A 17,362-nucleotide genomic window follows, 5' to 3' on the forward strand; every position below is an offset into this window, starting at 1 on the left:
TGATTAGGTAAAATGATTACAGCAGCATATGTTCCTCTTCCAACATACCACAATCTTTTCCCTGATTCCATGACTGCAACCCAGCTACTGGTTCCTGTTCGACGATGAAGATGGATTTCGTCAGTTTTGTATATAACTATTTTTTGGAGGAAGATTGAGTTATCTTTTATTTAGATAAAACTAAAGGAAAAGGGTTTAATGTCATTTTGTGTACACTTCCCGTTACCTTTAAAAAATAAAAACTGAGTAAGCAGGAATGCAGTGTGCTCATTCTCCCTAACTAGCATTCCCACTGTGTACAAAGCTGTTGACTTCTTGTTCTGCCTTGTAATTCTTGTACATTTACTAAGGTGTTCTGTAGGAACTGAGAAGTAGCTCATAGAAACGAATTTTCTGTAAAAGGCAGATGGGACATAATGACATTTTTAATGTTTCACAAGCCTTTCTTTTAATTCAGTAATTACATTTTACATTTCACTAAATATAGGTGCTCTGTTAAAGGTCAATATCTGATAGAATTTATGAAGGGACATATTTAGTGTTTTGTATAAATGGAGAATTCAAAAGGCCTCTGAAGGAGCTGGTTTTGGTCAGCTACACAGCTTGTTTTATGCCGAACAGTTGGTGAGAATGGGAGGATTCAAGCGTTTTATTTCTTGATGGCAACTTTTGATTGATGTATCTGTAAAAGTTTCTTTGTAAATACTGTGTGAGGTGTGTCTAGGGTTCCAAACAAAACACTCTCTGCATTTCCAGAGAAAAGTTGAATTGAATACAGGTAGTGTGCACAGTTTAATGATACTCAGCAAAGCCTAAGAATAAGTAGAAAATGCAGAAATATGTTTTGTCTGGTTGCATATAATCTTTGCTCTTTTTAAGCTCTGTGAGCTCTGAAATATATTTTTGGGTTACTTCAGTGTGTTTGACAAGACAGCTTGATATTTCTATCAAACAAATGACTTTCATATTGCAACAATCTTTGTAAGAACCACTCAAAAATAAAATTCTCTTAAAAAGGCCTCCAGAAGCTTTATTTTTCAGCTCAATCTTATTTAGAGCTACAAGCAGCATAAATTGAAAAACTGGAGTGAGGATGGTGACATTCTCTTTCAAAATGCTAGGAAATTAGCATTACTCTAAAAGTATTTTCTCTCTGGGTGTAAGTTGGTATGTCAACAACTAGTGTGTGTTAATTACGCAACCACCCAATAGTCGAGGAGGCTTCAATGTTTGGTAGACTGGGGCAAGGTCTGGGAGTCAAGATCTCTTGCACTCCTATCTCAGCTCTGCCACTGACACAGTGTGCGGATTTAGGCAAGTCGCTAACATTTCTCTTCTCCCGGAGTAACTAGTTGTCAGAGTGTTGAGGATTGTTTATAAAGTACAGTGAAGAGCATGCTATAAGTGTAGGGATGAATACAGTCGACCTTGGTAACCAAACACACTTTTCATGTGCTGAGTTGAAGGCACCATGAGTGTCTAACATGGTAGTTTTTCTTGGTTTTGACTGATCCGTACTTTAATAATTTTATTAATATGCTGCAGTACTGCATAGGGAAATGGAGTAGCATTTCAAATTTCCAAAAGTAGCAGTGTCACTGGACTTTTTTTGTAACTTAGGTACCTATTACACGCAATAAAAGTAAATTTGGGCTCTGGTCTGCTGGAGCATGTGGAGAGTTGGCTTGTTATGTAGTAGAGGTGCTCCTCGTTTCCAGCTAAGGGCTCGTCTATGCAAGGAAGATTGTGTCAGTTTAACTGAAGTGACATCAAAGAGGTGCAAAAGGCTGTGTGGATGCTATTTTTAGTTTTTAGCAGGCTTGCTTGATTAGGAATCTGTTTAAGCTGTACCACAGTAAGCCACTGTTAACCTGTGTGGACAGTCATTTTAGTTTAGGACTGATTTAACCAAATCAGTTTTAAAAGAAACCACAGCCTTAAGTTAAATGGATGCAAACTCATTTGGATGAAACGAAAGAGAAACTGAACTGATGGGAGAGAAAGATGAGGAAGAGCAGAGGAGGACCGTTTTGGGGTTTTTTTGAGTGATGGTCCCTATTGTATTCCCTTGTGGTTTACGCATGCGCACCGTGCACCCGGGATTATAGAATTTGGTTTACGCATGCACCCTGACTTGCCTTGTGCTTCAATCAAGGCGATTGGGGGGGACGGGGACCCCATCTCCAGTCCCTTCTCACCACCACAGGTCTGGGTCAGAACCTTCAGTGTCCTTATTTCTGATTACAGTTATAAATGGTTTTAACTGTAGCTTTAGTAGCATTATTTTTTCCCCCTTGTTTTAGGAGTTACTAGTTTTTAACAGGTTTCAGAGTGGTAGCCGTGTTAGTCTGTATTAGCAAAAAGAACGAGGAGTCCTTGTGGCACATTAAAAACTAACAAATGTATTTGGGCATAAGCTTTCGTGGGCTAAAACCCACTTCATTGGTTGCATGCAGTGGAAATACAGTAGGAAGAAATATATACACAAAGAACATGAAAAAATGAGTGTTGCCATACAAACTCTAATGAGACTAATCAGTTAAGGTGGGCTGTTATCAGCAGGAGAAAAAAAAACGTTTGTAGTGATAATCAGGATGGCCCATTTGAAGAAAGCAGTTTGAAGGAGTTGAAGCAGAGTAGTTTGGTGTTGGAGCAGAGAGCAGTTTGGAGAAGTGCTGTGGCGGGGCCAGAAGACCAAGACCCTAGGTAAAGGGAAACCTGGCTTGTGCAGAGCAGAGGGACTCTACAGACACAAGGGGTTGGGAGAAACTTGGCCCAAGCGGAGAGAGGGCAGGAAGCCCCACAAGCTGAAGGGCCGGAGAGGGAAGTAGCTCACGGGAAGGAATCGCTAGTTCAAGTGGTTTACCGCTATCCCTGGGCTGGGACCCAGAGTAGAAGGCGGGCCCGGGTCCCTCCCTCTCGACTCCCCTTTTCTGGGACACTAGTAGGACAGTTGATAGCCAGGTTCAGGGGTGAGAAACGGCACCTTGAGCCTCCCAACAAGAGGAGAAAGTGTGGGACCCATCATAATAGTGCTGGCAATTTGCCACAGGTCGGATCCTCAGTGGAGCCCTGTCCCATGGAAGTAATATCCAGATCCTGCTGGAAAAACTGCTAGTGGCAATGGAGCAAACAGATGGGAGGCTGGGACCAGTGCTGTTAAAGGATCTGGAAAAAAGGGTAAACAGTGAGGTGGTAAAGTTTGCAGACAATATAAAATTACTCAAGATAGTTAAGTCTAAAGCTGACAGCGAAGAGTTGCAAAGGGATCTCACAAAACTGGGTGACGGAAACAAAATGGCAGATGAAATTCAATGGTGATAAATGCAAAGTAATGCACATTGGAAAATATAGTCCCAGCTATACATACAAAATAATGGGGTCTAAATTAGTTGTTACCACTCAAGAAAGAGATCTTGGAGTCACTGGATAATTCTCTGAAAACATCCATTCAATGTGCAACGGCAGTCAAAAAAGGTAACAATGTTCAGAACGATTAGGAAAGGGGTAGATAATAAGAAAATATCATAATGCCTCTATTTGGGTTGTCAATAGTGCTGTTAATAGAATACTGTTTATTACTTATTTTTGGATGTTTTCTACATTTTCAAATACTGATTTCAGTTACAACAATACAAAGTGTACAGTGCTCAGTGGATTTTTTTTATTACAAATATTTGCACTATAAAAAAAATAAAAATGGTATTTTTCAATTCCCCCATTGCAAATACTGCAGTACAACCGCTTTATCATGAAAGTTGAATTTACAAATGTAGAATTATGTAAACAAACAAAAAACAACAACCCTGCATTCAAATGTAAAACTTCAGAGCCTACAAGTTCACTCAGTCCTTCAGCCAATCGCTCAGACAAACAAGTTCGCTTACATTTGTAGGAGATAATGCTGCTTGCTTTTTGTTTTGGACAATGAGGAGTCCGATGGCACCTTAAAGACTAACAGATTTATTTGGGCATAAGCTTTCGTGGGGTTTCTACCCATGAAAGCTTATGCCCAAATTAATGTTAGTCTTTAAGGTGCCACCGGACTCCCATTGTTTTTGTGGATACAGACTAACATGGCTACCCCTCTGATTCTTGTTTACAGTGTCACACAAGTGCAAACACCTGTTCTCACTTTCAGAACTGGCCTTACAAGATATTTACATGCCAGATATGCCAAACATTCATATACTCCTTCATCTGGCATGCAGTGCTGGCTACAAAAGTGCAGATACCTGTTCTCACTTTCAGGTGATGTAAATAATCAAGCAGCATTATGTCCTTGTGATACAGGAGGGCCAGGGAGCAGTGGGAGAGTAGTAGAGGGGAAATATATAAGCCTTGGTTCCTGTAGACTAGGAAGGGTGGCTACTAATTGGAGCCCCTGCAGTCAATTAAGGCTCTGTCAGGAATCTAATAAAAAACCCTGCTTCAGGCAGTCAGGGAGGAGGAGGAAGGATAGAGGATTGGAGCTTGGAGCTGTGCTGTGAGATTTGAAAAACCAGAGAACTGAAGTAAGAGACCCCCTCCCCCAGTGTCTAAGAACTGAAGATATGCCACCCAAGGGGGAAGAAGGTAAGAAACCGCAGGGGTTGAGAGGGGCTGGGGCTCAGAGTGAGGAGCAGACCCCTCCCCTGCTTCCCTCCTTTACCACCTTCCTGGGCCACTAGCGGGGCCCTCAGTTCCCAAAGAGCAGGGGCAAGGAGTGGCATTTTAGCCCCCACCAAGAAAAGCGCAGGACCTGCCATACTAACATTGGCCATCTTTTCACAGTCCCATAAATGTCAACAAACTTGTTTTAGCAATTGGCTGAACAAGAAGTAGAACTGAGTGGACTTGGTAGGCTCTAAAGTTTTACATTGTTTTGAGTGCAGGTACATAATTTAAAAAAAATCTACATTTTAAAGTTGCACTTTCATGATTAAGATTGCGCTACAGTACTTGTATGAGGTGAATTGAAAGACCATCTTTCATCATTTTGAGTGTAAATATTAGTAATCAAAAAAAGTAAAGTGAGCACTGTACTCTGTAATTGAAATCAATATATTTGAAAATGTAGAAAAACATCCAAAAATATTTAATGCTTAACTGCAATTAATCATTATTAAAAAAAAAATGTTAGTGAGAACTGCAATTAATTGACAGCCCTATTCTGTATAAATCCATGATACACTCACATCTTGTATACTGTTTGCTGATCTAGTTGCAACATCTGAAAAAAGATATATATTGGAATTGGGAAAGGTATATGAAGAGCGACAAAAATGAGGGTATGGAACAGCTTTTGTCAGAGGAGAGATTAAAAGGACTGGGACTATTCAGCTTGGAAAAGAGATGACAGGGTGGGGTGTGGATTTGATAGAGGTCTATTAAAATCTTGACAGGTGTGGAGAAAGTGAATAAGGAAATGTTATTTACTCCTTTGTGTAACACAAGAACTAGGGGTCACCCAATGAAATTAACAGGCAGAAAGTTTAAAACAAAAGGAAGTACTACTTCACACAACTTCCTGGAGGATAGGTCCATCAATGGCTATTAGCTGGGATGGGTAGGGATGCAATACCATGATCTGAGTATCCCTAGACTCTTTGACAGAAGCTGGGACCAGATGATGGATCGTTTGATAACTGACTGTGCTGTTCATTCCTTCTGAAGCATCTGTCATTGGCCACTGTCAAAAGTCAGGATACTGGGCTGGATGGACCATTGATCTGACCCAATATGGCTGTTCTTATGTAAGACTTTGATAGTATGTTCTCCATGAGCGTGGGGAGAACATATGTCATACATCATCAGCTGGAGAGTGCACTAGGACAACTGATTAGGGAAAATTCTCAGCCCTTGCCCAAAAGGATGTGGGACATGGTCTAAGCAGAGGTGCAGGCAATACTGAGAATGAAGGTCATCGAGGAGTCCAAGAGTGACCGGAGGAGCCCTATAGTCCAGGTCCCCAAAGCAGATGGCACATTCCAATTCTCTATCAACTTTCTTAAGATCAGTTCACCACAGAGCTTGATGCTTACGTAATGCCACAAGTGGATGAACTGTTAAGAGCAGCTGGGCCTGGCTTGATAGATTTACAAAAGGCTAGTGGCAGATCCCTGTCTTCATCCCCCTCTACCTCCTTTAGCCATTTCAAACTTCAAAATCATTTGGCTTGCAAGGGGTTGCAGCAACTTTCCAGCACCTGATTAATTGAATCCTTCAACCCTAACAGCAATACACTGCAGCTTACCTTGATTACATTGTAATTTATAACCACACAACAGAATATTGGGAATCATTAAGAAAGAGATAATCAGAGAAAATATATTGTCTCTATATAAATTAATGGTATGCCAACATCTTGAATACTGTGTGCAGATGTGGTCACCCCATCTCAAAAATATATATTGGAATTAGAAAAGGTTCAGAAAAGGTCAACAAAAATGATTAGGGGTATGGAACAGCTTCCATATGAGGGGAGATTAATAAGACTGGGACTTTTCATCTTGGAAAGGAGATGACTAAGGGGATATGATAGAGGTCTATAAAATCATGACTGGTGTGGAGAAAGGAAATAAGGAAGTTTTATTTACTCATAACACATGAACTAGGGGTCACCAAATGAAATTAATAAACAAGTTTAAAACAAAAGGAAGTTTTTTTTTCCCACACAACACAGTCAACCTGTGGAACTCCTTGTCAGAGGATGTTGTGAAAGTCAAGACTAATGGGTTCACAAAAGAACTAGATAAGTTCATCAATGGCTCTTAGCTAGGATGGGCAGGGATGGTGTCCCTAGCCTCTGTTTGCCAGAACCTGGGAAATGGGCAACAAGAGATGGATCACTTGATGATTACCTGCCCTGTTCATTCTCTCTGGTGCACCTGGCATAGGCCACTGTTGGAAGACAGGATACTTGGCTAGATGGACCTTTGGTCTGACCTAGTATGACCCTTCTTATGTTCACATGTGGAAAGATCACCTCAGTCACCTAAGAGTAGTATTCACTTCCCTGCCAAGTGTAAGTAGACCATGATAGAAATGACTTATTTAGGATAGAAAGTAAAATAAAGCAGGAAGCCTTATGAAACCACTGATAAAGTCCATTTTGGAAACTCATGTTCTACACCACAGACCAGAAGTGAGAGATGCTACTTCCTTGGCCTGGAGGGACACTATCACTGGTTCATTCCCTACATTGCATCGACTGAACTGCTGCTAAAGGGCAAAGTCACCAAAAAGATTGGCTGGGATGACTATTGCAATGGAGCTTTAACACCCTGGAGGTGCAGTTGAGCTGGGAGCCTGTCCTTGCCAACCCAGACTTTGCCAGACGTTCATTCTCTATACAGCTGCAGCCAACGTTGGCCCAGGCAGAGGTGCTCTCCCAGGCCTTTGAAGGCAAAGAGTACCCCATCCTACATTTAAGCAAAAAGTTAGTTGTACCCCAGGGAGAAATCATATTCTATGACTGAGGAGGCAGCTCAGGCAACAAAATGTACTATGGAAGCCCTCAGGTATTACCTGTTGGGTAGTCCCTTCTCCCTAGTCACAAACCATGTATCGTACGGTGGCTACACTCTCCGAAGGACTCACACCTCCAGGTTATGTGCTGGTATCTGGCACTCCAGCCCTACAGCTTCCAGGTGCAGCACTGTGCTGGGAAAGAACATACAAATACAGATTCTTTTCACTAGAAGACTGGGCGCTGCTTGAACAAGAAAGCTTTCTGGACTTGAGGGGGCAAGTGTGTGATGGGACACCCCCCCATTCCACTGACAGCAAGCCTAAGCAGCATCCCACACTCCAGCCATGCCATTAGGCATATGTGCAGAGCATGCTCTTCCTGGAGAAGGGAAGCTTACAAAGGTGAAGCTGGCCACAGAGCAGGGCGGGGAAGCTTGCCCAAGAAGAGAGGCTACTAGAGACTGCTAGGGAGCCCAGTAGCCAGGGAACCCAGCCCAAGGCAGTGACTAGCTTTCCCACCCCCACGTTTAGGGCAGACACCCTGCAGCCCTGAGAGAAGCTCTGGACACCTGCTCTCCCATCAGTGCCTCAGAGTTGAACCTGAGGAGCAGGAAGGATCTTGAAAATAAGCCCTACTCCTGCTGGGAACAATGAGCTTGCCCAGGAGTGGGGGTTCCAGAGGGGACCCAGAGGCAAGAGACCTAAAGGTACAACAGCCAAGCCCAGGTTGAGAGCCAGCTGACTTTGGGAAAGTAACAGGGTGGCTCTCTCTTTGATCAGGTTTGTCTTATTCCTATAGAATTCTCTCTTCTCCACATGTGGAAAGAAAGGGGCATTGAGTTTTGTCTCTGCTGTGGGCTGTTGTGTCTTAAACACAGGCAGTGTGGAGTTCAGTATAAAACAGTGCAGTTACAATTTGTTGAGAGCGCACTAGCAGTCTTATATTGCACTTTATGATCTCAGTAGGATTGAGCATTCAACATTTTAGATACCCAAAGATTTTATTATATTACATAGGTGGAATGATTGAACAGGGGCATTAGTCTTCAGGTTAAAAAAATCCCATGCTCCAGGTTAGCAGCGGATTCCCATGCCAATGGCCATGAATGTCCCAAACGTGCCACCACTTTGCATCATGGTTTTGCCAACTCCACCCATCAGTTCTCGTCCTCTCATGCCAATCCTGAAAGAGAGAAAACAATGCAAGATTCCACACAGGCTGACCAAGGCCATTCTACTGCTGATGTGACAATCCATCCCTGACAGATTGGAAAGCATATTGGATTTTATCATTGGACATTCTGTATCAGGTGATTGGCAGGAGAGTTGGCTTAATTCACTTCTAGATACAGACAACGTGCTTTTTAGGTTTTGGAGCAAGTGACTTCAGGGTGCATTGGATGAGTGGAAGGGGAGAATGGATGCACTCCCTTGTGTTTGTGATCCATTGGAAGGACGGGGAGGGGCAGCTTGCTCCTTTGTGTCTGTGACATGTCAGTTATACAGGCTCAGGAGGAGAATTCACCACTCTATGTATGGAGTGCCAGAGGTGGAGAGACTCTGGACCCTGTCTAGCTGCATGTGCTTGAGATAGTGAGATTTACTACATTTAAAGGGACACTATCAACTGAAAATGAAGTGGGAACTTTTAAAGCCCAACTGAATCTTTGCTATAGCTGCATTTTTTTTTTCCTGTTTGCAGGAGGCTGGACAATAAAAATAAGCGAAGTGATTTTCTCTCTCAGGTTCCTCCTGCTGCAATATCTGCATGGAAACGCTGCATGGAAAGTTTAATTGTTTATAACCACTTGTGTGCATTTGGACTTTTAAATGAGTCCAACATACCTGAGGCAGGAAAATGTGCCAAACAGTGCCCCTGCCGCCATGCCAACAGCAAAGCCCATCATGAAGCCCATTTTCACTCTGTCAAAGCAGTTGGGCTGGGACTGTCCATATGGCCCCACAGTTACAGGCATCTGGAAAAGAAGCAAGACACTTAAAACAAAAAACAACCCCCCCCCCCCCCCCCCCACCGACCTACCACCTCCTCCTGCGGATGACAAGCTTCCTGCTGCCCAACTGGATTGGACAGCAGAAGCTGTGAAGACACTACGTGCCTGAGGCCATGTCTACACTGGAGAGTTTACAGTGGCACAGCAGTACCAGTACAGCTGAGCTGCTGTAAGACTACTTGTGTAGCTGCCCTATGCCAACAGAAGAGAGCGCTCCCGTTGGCATAGCGCTGTCCACAGCGGCGCTTCTGTCGGTGTAACCTGTGTCGCTCAGAGGTGTGGCTTTTCCACATCCCTGAGCGACAGAAGTTACACCGACTAAAGTGGTAGGGTAGACTTAGGCTATGTCTACACTGCACTTTCATTGAGTGACAAAGGTTTTAACAGGGGTGTGAAAAAACCACATCCCTAAATGACAAACGTTTTAATGATGAAAAGCGCCGGCGTGGACAGTGCTTCGTCAGTGGAGAAGCTATTGCCCCTTGTTGGGTGTGCTTTTATTTTGTCATCAGGAGAGCGCTCTCCTGGCAACAAAGGGCAGCTATGCAATGTAGACATAGCCATGGCCTGAGTCTCATACAATTTAGGAGAGGGCATGTGCAAATTGAGTATTTGCATGCAAATGTGACTAGCTAGTTCTCTGTGCAGCCACAGTAACTGCTCATTCAGCTACCACTTATTAGCACCTAAAAATACTTTTCTATAGGAATTTGCTAGCAAAACACTGAGCAACCTGATTCCAGAGCCTCAGCTTTACTTGTCGCTCCACCTTACAGTTCCCATTCCAAAACAGAGGACACACTGTCAGGGAACAGAGAAGGTTTGCACACCCTTGCATCTTGGCTCAATACTGGGAACAGACAGGAGCGAAAGGAGGACTGTCCTGATGATAGACTTGTTCTGCTCCCACTCAAACCTTCACACCCCCATTAACAGTCACTATGGGTATGTCTGCACTGGAAACTTCAAAGCGCTGCTGCGGGAATGCTCCCGTGGCAGCGCTTTGAAGTGCGAGTGTGGTCGTGTGCTCTCTCAGCGCTCCTGGTAATCCACCTCCACGAGGGGATTAGCGCCGAGTGCTGGGAGCCTGTCTACACTAGTGCTTTAAAGCACTCAGACTTGCTGCGCTCAGGGGGGTGATTTTTCACCCCCCTGAGCCAGCAAGTTACAGTGCTATAAAATGTAAGTGTAGACAAGCCCTATATTTCTGACAAAGGACTTGAAGGGACTCCATTCAGTCTGAGAGAGAGCCTCTCCTTGATAAGCATTGCCTGGAGGGGTTGTTGAAAGCAAAAATCCTTCTTCCCTAAACACACTGCATCCAAGGCACTCCCATACACCCTACTGGCTGATGCATGAAACAGCCGACTCCCAAATTCCTAGCCCCTAGGCTATTTGTATTGTCGATTTTTTTCCCCCATGAAAAGATGGTCACCCATTCAGAGGAGGGGGGGAAAAATCTGACAGGACTTCACTTTCTGTAACAAAGATTCACATTAAAATCCCCCTGTGCTCAATGCTGTATGCGAATTTCAGTACTTGCAAAAGGTGCTGTTGACAGCTCTGAAGATTGTGGTTCTTTTTATCCCCAGAACACAGTTTGGGCAAGTGCAGTCAGGGTGGATACATTTTTTTTTTTAATTTAAATTGGATTTTTTTATAGGCTTTTTCCTCAAAAAGCATTCTATCTAAAGATAAAGATACATTATAGCTCAAAGATATCTCATCATGGAATAGGGATTATAAATTCTAATTTTATAGTATGAGAATATATTCATGCAATGTTTAAGAAAAGTTTTGTAAATGAGTTCCAATAGTTCATGGATTAGGGACCCAATCTTATGGGGTTCCAGGGGCTTCTGAATAGATTATTTAGGTTAATCTTTCTATCTACTCAATGGGACTCCGTGTTCAGTCTAGAAGAAACCATCAAAGATGCTTAGTTTTGCAGTTCTCAAACTGGATTTGTGTCTCCAGAAGGTAACATGCTTCTACCAGCAAAAATGTTTTTAGATAAATAATATATAGAGGTGAGAAATAACAGACTTCAACCCTATTGTCCCTCTGCAAATTTGTGTACACAGAGTCAATCCCTTACCTCTCTCTAAAAGTGCAAAGTTTCAAAAAGTTCAATGAATAGAAGATTGTTGGGGCGGAATAGATATAGACAAGGAGAAGTCTGGAGATCAATGTGAGAAGGGAGGGACAGGCAGTAGAAACAAAAGTGAAACTGTTTGAGCAGCATATTCCAGAAGTCTTGAGGACTTTCTGAGCGTAGCCTTCATTGATTTGAGATCTACCATACCATTCTTTCACTAGAAGGGAAAAATCTATAATGGCAGCAGGCTGTAAAAGAGAGCCAGCTTGGGAATATTTTAATGAAGTTCCTCTACCTGTGGGTAAGGGTAGGTCTATACTTACCCGCCGGGTCGACGCGTAGAGTTCGACTTCTCGGAGTTCGAACTATCGCGTCTAATCTAGACGCGATAGTTTGAACTCCGGACGCGCTCCCATCGACTCCGGAACTCCACCACCGCAAACGGCGGTGGCGGAGTTGATGGGGGAGCCGCGAACTTCGATCCCGCGATGTCTGGACGGGTGAATAGTTCAAACTAAGGTAGTTCGAGTTCAGCTATGCTATTCGCGTAGCTGAACTTGCGTACCTTAGTTCGACCCTCCCCCCCCTTAGTGTAGACCAGGTCTAAGACAGGCATGCGTGCAAAATGCAAACTGCAACACAGAAATGCAAGGCCAAATGAAACAACATCATGAGAAGTGTTCCTTCTCAGGAGGAAGCTGCCTTGACGATGATGAAAGGAACATGTTTGAACATGCAGGATCTTCAGGTTGGTAAACTTTTTTATTTCATACTTCTTTCTTAAGGATTGCCTGTCTTCCTTCTGCACTATTCTTGAATTCTCATATTTGAGCAAAAAATATAGTTGTTACTCTATGGTACTATCATTTTAGATGCAGTTGTGATAAAAAATAAATAGCTGAAATAGGCAGATCTTCCTTTTACAATTTCACCTTTAAAGTAGCACTGAGTGTCAATGAATGCAATGAGTAATACTAAATGAGCAGTATGGTAATTATAATTAAATAACTGCATTGACTTATTTTGTTTAGGAGAATCCATCCTCAACATACAGGATTCTGAAGAGTATCCACCTTCAAGATCACCATCATTTTCTATAGTTTCAGAGTTCTCTGCCAATTATAGTGTTTCAGTCACATCATGTATGTCACATAGCCACAGTATATTACCTGTAGCAAAAAGAAAAAAAACTCCATCATCCAGAAACAACCACAGATAAATTTGTGATAAGAACCAGCAGATTACAAAAAGAGGTAACTGATGAAAACATTGCCCAGTTTGTTTATGCAACAAACTCTCCTTTCCTTATGACTGAGAACCCACACTTCATTAACATGGTTCAGTCATTAAGATCAGGATACAGTCCACCCAACAGAGTAGATGTCGCAGGCAAATTGCTGCATAAAACGTATGAAAGAGAAACTGAGCAGTGTGCAAAAGGTCTAGAGGGTGAAATTGTTAACCTGAGTCTTGATGGGTACAGCAATGTCCACAATGTGCTTGTGTGACAACAGAAGAAGGGAATGTCTTCCTTACAGAAACAATTGATACACCAGGAAATGCACACACAGCAGAATACTTACAAGTAGCAGCAGTAAAAGCTATAACAAACTGTGAAAAAAAATTCAAATGTCTAGTACGCAGCCTGGTCACAGACAATGCTGCAAATGTATCCAAGATGAGAAGAAAATATTTAGAAGAGTCCCGAGCTAATAACATGCAATTGCAGTGCTCATTTGATGCATCTCCTAGGCAAATACTTCAATGCACCACAAATAAAGGCTAGTGTTGAAATTGCAAAATACTTGCGTAACAACCACTTTGCAGCAGCTGCTCTGAAAAAAGTGGGAGGAACCAAGCTAACTCTCCCACAAGATGTGCGATGGAACTCAGTAGTGAACTGTTTTGAGCACTATATCAAGAACTGGCCTAATCTGATGACAGTTTGTGAACAAAATTGTCAAAAAATAGATGGCACTATCACAGACAAAGTTCTCAACACTGGGCTTAAGAGAAATGCTGAACACATGCTGAGTACCTTGAAGCCTATTTCTGTAGCCTTGAACAAAATGCAGGGCAATAGCCGTTTTATTCTCTGCTGAAATTTTGAAGAAACTGAGTGAGATCTTAAAAAGAGAAATATGCAATGACAGAGTTAAATTACAAGCATTAAAAAAAACGAACTGGAGAAGCACTATCTGCAGCTCATTTTCTTGCAAATATTCTCAATACTCGGTACCAGGGTCAAACGTTAACTGCTGAAGAAGAGGAATAGGTTATGACACGGACATCCAGTAATAATTCCCTCCATAATGCCAGCTATAATAAACTTCAGAGCTAAGGATGAACCATTCAAGAAATATATATTTGCTGATGATGTTTTAAAGAAAGTCACCCCAGTGAACTGGTGGAAGTCACTTAAGCACTTGGATTCAAAGACTGTTGAAGTGATAATCTCACTTTTAACAGCAGTAGCTTCTTCTGCCGGTGTAGAAAGAATATTTTCTTCCTTTCGACTAATTCATTCCAAATTGAGAAATCGTTTGAGACCTGAAAAAGCAGGAAAGCTTGTTTTTCTTTTCCAGATTATGAACAAACAGGAAAATGAAGGTGAAGATGACAGAGTTAGCTGCAGAAACCAATATTTTAAGTTTCTCATGTTGACATGGCTGACAAAGTCAATTTAATTTTTTTTTTTAATATTTCATTTAACTATTTTAGTTAAAAACAATTTTAACAAAAACAAACCTGATTTTAAAACTACTTGAATGTTTAACTAAATTCAAAAATTAATATATTTTAACAAAACAAGCATGTTTGCTGCTGAAGAAAAAAAATCCCAAATACATAGTGTTGTTGTTTTAGTTAAATAAAATAATTTAAATGTCTGTCTGGTGATGTTCTCCTCCTAATACAGCATGGCAAGAAATTCCTCCAAATATTAATGATTCACCTGTTGTACTGGAGATCGTTCACCTCCCAATGACTTCATAAATATCTGCTTCAATTACCTTTGGTAAGTGAAATAACCAATCATTCATTTTCTGATATAGCTGTAAAACTCATCTGAAAAGTTTTCAAAATGAATCACTTTAAAAATGTACAGTGTGTACCTTCTAAAATGAAACCTGCATCAATTTCTGAGTTGTGAAGAATAAGTATTAAGGTTATAACAACCAACAAGAACGCACTTTTATGTAGAAATCCATGATTATATTGAGTCTTCCTGACTAATGATTTAAATCAAATCCACCCTGATTGTAGTGCAACATTCTCCACACTTCTCCACTGATATGCCGCTGCCTGCTGGAGAGACCACTTTTCAGAATTAGAGCTGAGTTCAGTTGCCATGCCTGTTCAATCTGTGGTGGTAGTTCATGTCCAGTACAAACTGGACTAAGATTAATAACTCATTTCACATATGGCACTGGTCAGTCATCTGATGGTAATAACTTTCAGTTACTACCAACCTGAGGTGAAACTGAATGATGACTTGTGATTGAAAGGCTCTGTATCCCTTTTCTAATCTGCCAATGAGCCATCCAGTCTCTCTAATACCTACATTTAATAGGTACTCAATTAGACATGCGTTTATTAGATTAGAGAGAATTTCTAATAGCTTGGACTTCCCTTGCCCAATACAGTGCAGACAAATGGCATTTTGAAAAGGAGAGATAGGAAGGATTAGATAAAAGGCAGACTTTACAATGGGTTAGGATGTGCCAATGCACTAGAGTGGTCCAACATGATAGATGCAAAAACAAACACCTATTGCATAATTTTGGACTATTAATGATAAATAATAGTATTACTTAGCTCATATATTTAACAGGATGGTGAACAGCATAACAGATGTCTGGCATTAAAGACCCGTCCAGACAACAAATTATAGTGCTTTAAAACTGCGTTAGCAAGCAGAATTTCAACCCCCCTTTTACATTTAGTAAAGATACAAATTAGCACCTTTAATTTGATTGGTCATGTTATAACCTGGGGGGAGCCTGTACTAGATGTAAAAGGAGATTTCAAATTATGTTAGCTAACCAGATTTGGAAAAGCATTTTCATCACCCAAATGGACACTAAGAAACTCCCCCTGCTCCTAGGACTCAAACACTCACACTTTGTCAGTGAAAATCAGAAATATTATATATTCATAATCTGTTACAAACTGGGCTCAGATTGTGACAGAAGATCATCCTCACAAACATCAGTCTAGGTTTTATACTTCTTTCTCAGTTCCTACAAAAAGTCAAACTCTGTACATTCTGCATTCACAGCTGGCAGATACATTTGGCCAACAGACAGAGGTTACTAGTTTTATTTTGTTCCTCCTCCCAAAAAAACCCCATGCTAGGTAAAACTGCCTCCTTCCAGATTATGCAGCAACCAAAACTGTTCATCTGAAAGCTGCAAAAAAACTCCTTGAACTACCTGTTGCTTTTTAAACTGGTATTATTCTAACCAGGACAAGCACAATCTCCGTGGCCAGAAAGCATTTTGCAGCCAGACGTTTTGTGCGATGCCCAGAACACAGAGTGTCCTTCTCCAACAAGTTTCACTCACATAAAGAAGCATATACAGAAAACGGTCAGAGACTGGACATTTCTGAGCAGTTACGCTGTGACTAGCTTAGGCCAGAGCAGCGAAGAGGCTGCTTCCATTTCCCTACGTTGTCCCAAGAGGCGCAGGGTCAATAATCCAGACTAGGGAGAAATGTCACGAGCTACAGGAGCAAGGAATAACGCTTCTGTAGGGAAAGGAGCCGGGACCGTGTAGCTCAGCGAGGAAACAATCGGAACAGAACATGAAGGCGCACAGCGATGTCCCCGCCCCGGAGGGAGCCAGGCCCCTGCTCGCCCTGTCGCACAGCACAGGACTCGGAGGCTTTAGAGAGGCTGCGGCGGGCAGCCGGCGGAACTCACAGCCACGGGACATTGTGAGGCCCCAGCTTGGCAGGGCTGGGGCAAGCCCTAGCGCCTGCACCGCGCGGAGCCGGGACCCCACGGCCGCGGGAGGCTCCACGGGCCCGGCTGATCCCAGGCGCTCTGTGGCGCGCCCCAGCCCAGCCCAGCCCAGCCCAGCCCGCTCTTGGGGGCGCTGGGGGAGCCCTCACCTCGCTCCTCACCTCCGGCCAGCACGCTCCAGTCCTCCGTCACTTCCGGCGCGCTGAGATGACGCCACGCGGGTCGGCGTGACAGGAGAGGGGCTGTTTCCGGGCCTGGCTCTCGCGGGGATGTTGCTGCTGCTGAGGAGGGCGGCGGCGCTGCGGGGGGCCCGTGGGCTCGGGGGGCCGCCGGCCCGGCGGCTTTCGGAGGCGGCCCGGCGCCAGGAGAGTGAGTGGGGAGTGTCCGCGCGTGGGGGAGCCCGAGGGGCTCAGGGGCGGCGGTAAAGGCGCCGAGCCGTCGCGGGGAGCGGGGGGTTGCCCGGACTGCTGTGGCTGGTGGGCACGGGAGAGGGGCGGGGATGAGAGGGGAGCCCATTGGGTATAGTGCTAACCTGGCCTCAGTTCCCCGCTCCCCCCCCAGACACCTGGAGCGCCCCTGGGCAAGTCTCTCTGTGCCTCAATTGTCACCTGTAACACGGGGATTATTTGGGGGTTGGACTAGATGATCTCCTGAGGTCCCTTCCAACCCTGAGATTCTATGATTCTGCCCCCCCCCCCCCCCGAGTGTTGTGACTGGATTGTCAGACACAGCAGTGATAGCGGCCCTAGATAGAAAAGGGTGTTAAAGATTCAGTCCTCCTGATGTTTCTTTTCTTGTTCGACATGCGGCCTGCTCCTCTCGGCTGGCTGGAAA

General features: G+C 43.3%; 3 protein-coding genes across 5 annotated transcripts in view; 2 read left to right on the forward strand and 1 right to left on the reverse strand.

Annotated features, from left to right (window-relative positions):
* The window catches only part of RBM39 (RNA binding motif protein 39), a 48,611-nt gene extending 47,592 nt beyond the window's left edge, over positions 1–1,019 (forward strand). For both annotated transcript variants that reach the window (XM_044985114.1, XM_044985113.1), the window contains exon 17: positions 8–1,019. In XM_044985114.1, coding sequence (XP_044841049.1) covers positions 8–108 — 101 coding nt within the window. In that variant the 3' untranslated portion in view covers positions 109–1,019. The remainder of the gene's footprint in view (positions 1–7) is intronic.
* A 7,415-nt stretch (positions 1,020–8,434) lies between these two features.
* Positions 8,435–16,821, reverse strand: ROMO1 (reactive oxygen species modulator 1). Of its 2 annotated transcripts, none has more exons than XM_044985190.1 (3): positions 16,678–16,821; positions 9,298–9,428; positions 8,435–8,635 (listed from the first exon to the last, which is right to left on the reverse strand). In XM_044985190.1, the coding sequence occupies exons 2-3, from the start codon at positions 9,426–9,428 to the stop codon at positions 8,527–8,529; spliced, it is 240 nt and encodes a 79-aa protein (XP_044841125.1). In that variant the 5' UTR covers positions 16,678–16,821; the 3' UTR covers positions 8,435–8,526. The 2 variants fall into 2 exon arrangements, with proteins under 2 accessions (XP_044841125.1, XP_044841126.1); XM_044985191.1 differs by having other exon boundaries at positions 16,690–16,804.
* NFS1 (NFS1 cysteine desulfurase) overlaps positions 16,753–17,362 on the forward strand; it is a 40,077-nt gene continuing 39,467 nt past the window's right edge. Inside the window, exon 1 of the mRNA XM_044985189.1 lies at positions 16,753–16,897. Coding sequence (XP_044841124.1) covers positions 16,798–16,897 — 100 coding nt within the window. The 5' untranslated portion in view covers positions 16,753–16,797. The remainder of the gene's footprint in view (positions 16,898–17,362) is intronic.

Source organism: Mauremys mutica, chromosome 13, assembly GCF_020497125.1.
Source record: "Mauremys mutica isolate MM-2020 ecotype Southern chromosome 13, ASM2049712v1, whole genome shotgun sequence".
Lineage (NCBI taxonomy): Eukaryota > Metazoa > Chordata > Testudines > Geoemydidae > Mauremys > Mauremys mutica.

Coding starts and splice junctions, on each gene's coding strand:
- ROMO1 (XM_044985190.1), bottom strand. CDS start 9,428: ATGCCTGTAACTGTGGGGCCATATGGACAGTCCCAGCCCAACTGCTTT. Junction 8,636..9,297: donor GGCACATTTTCCTGCCTCAG/GTATGTTGGACT, acceptor TCTCTCTTTCAG/GATTGGCATGAGAGGACGAG.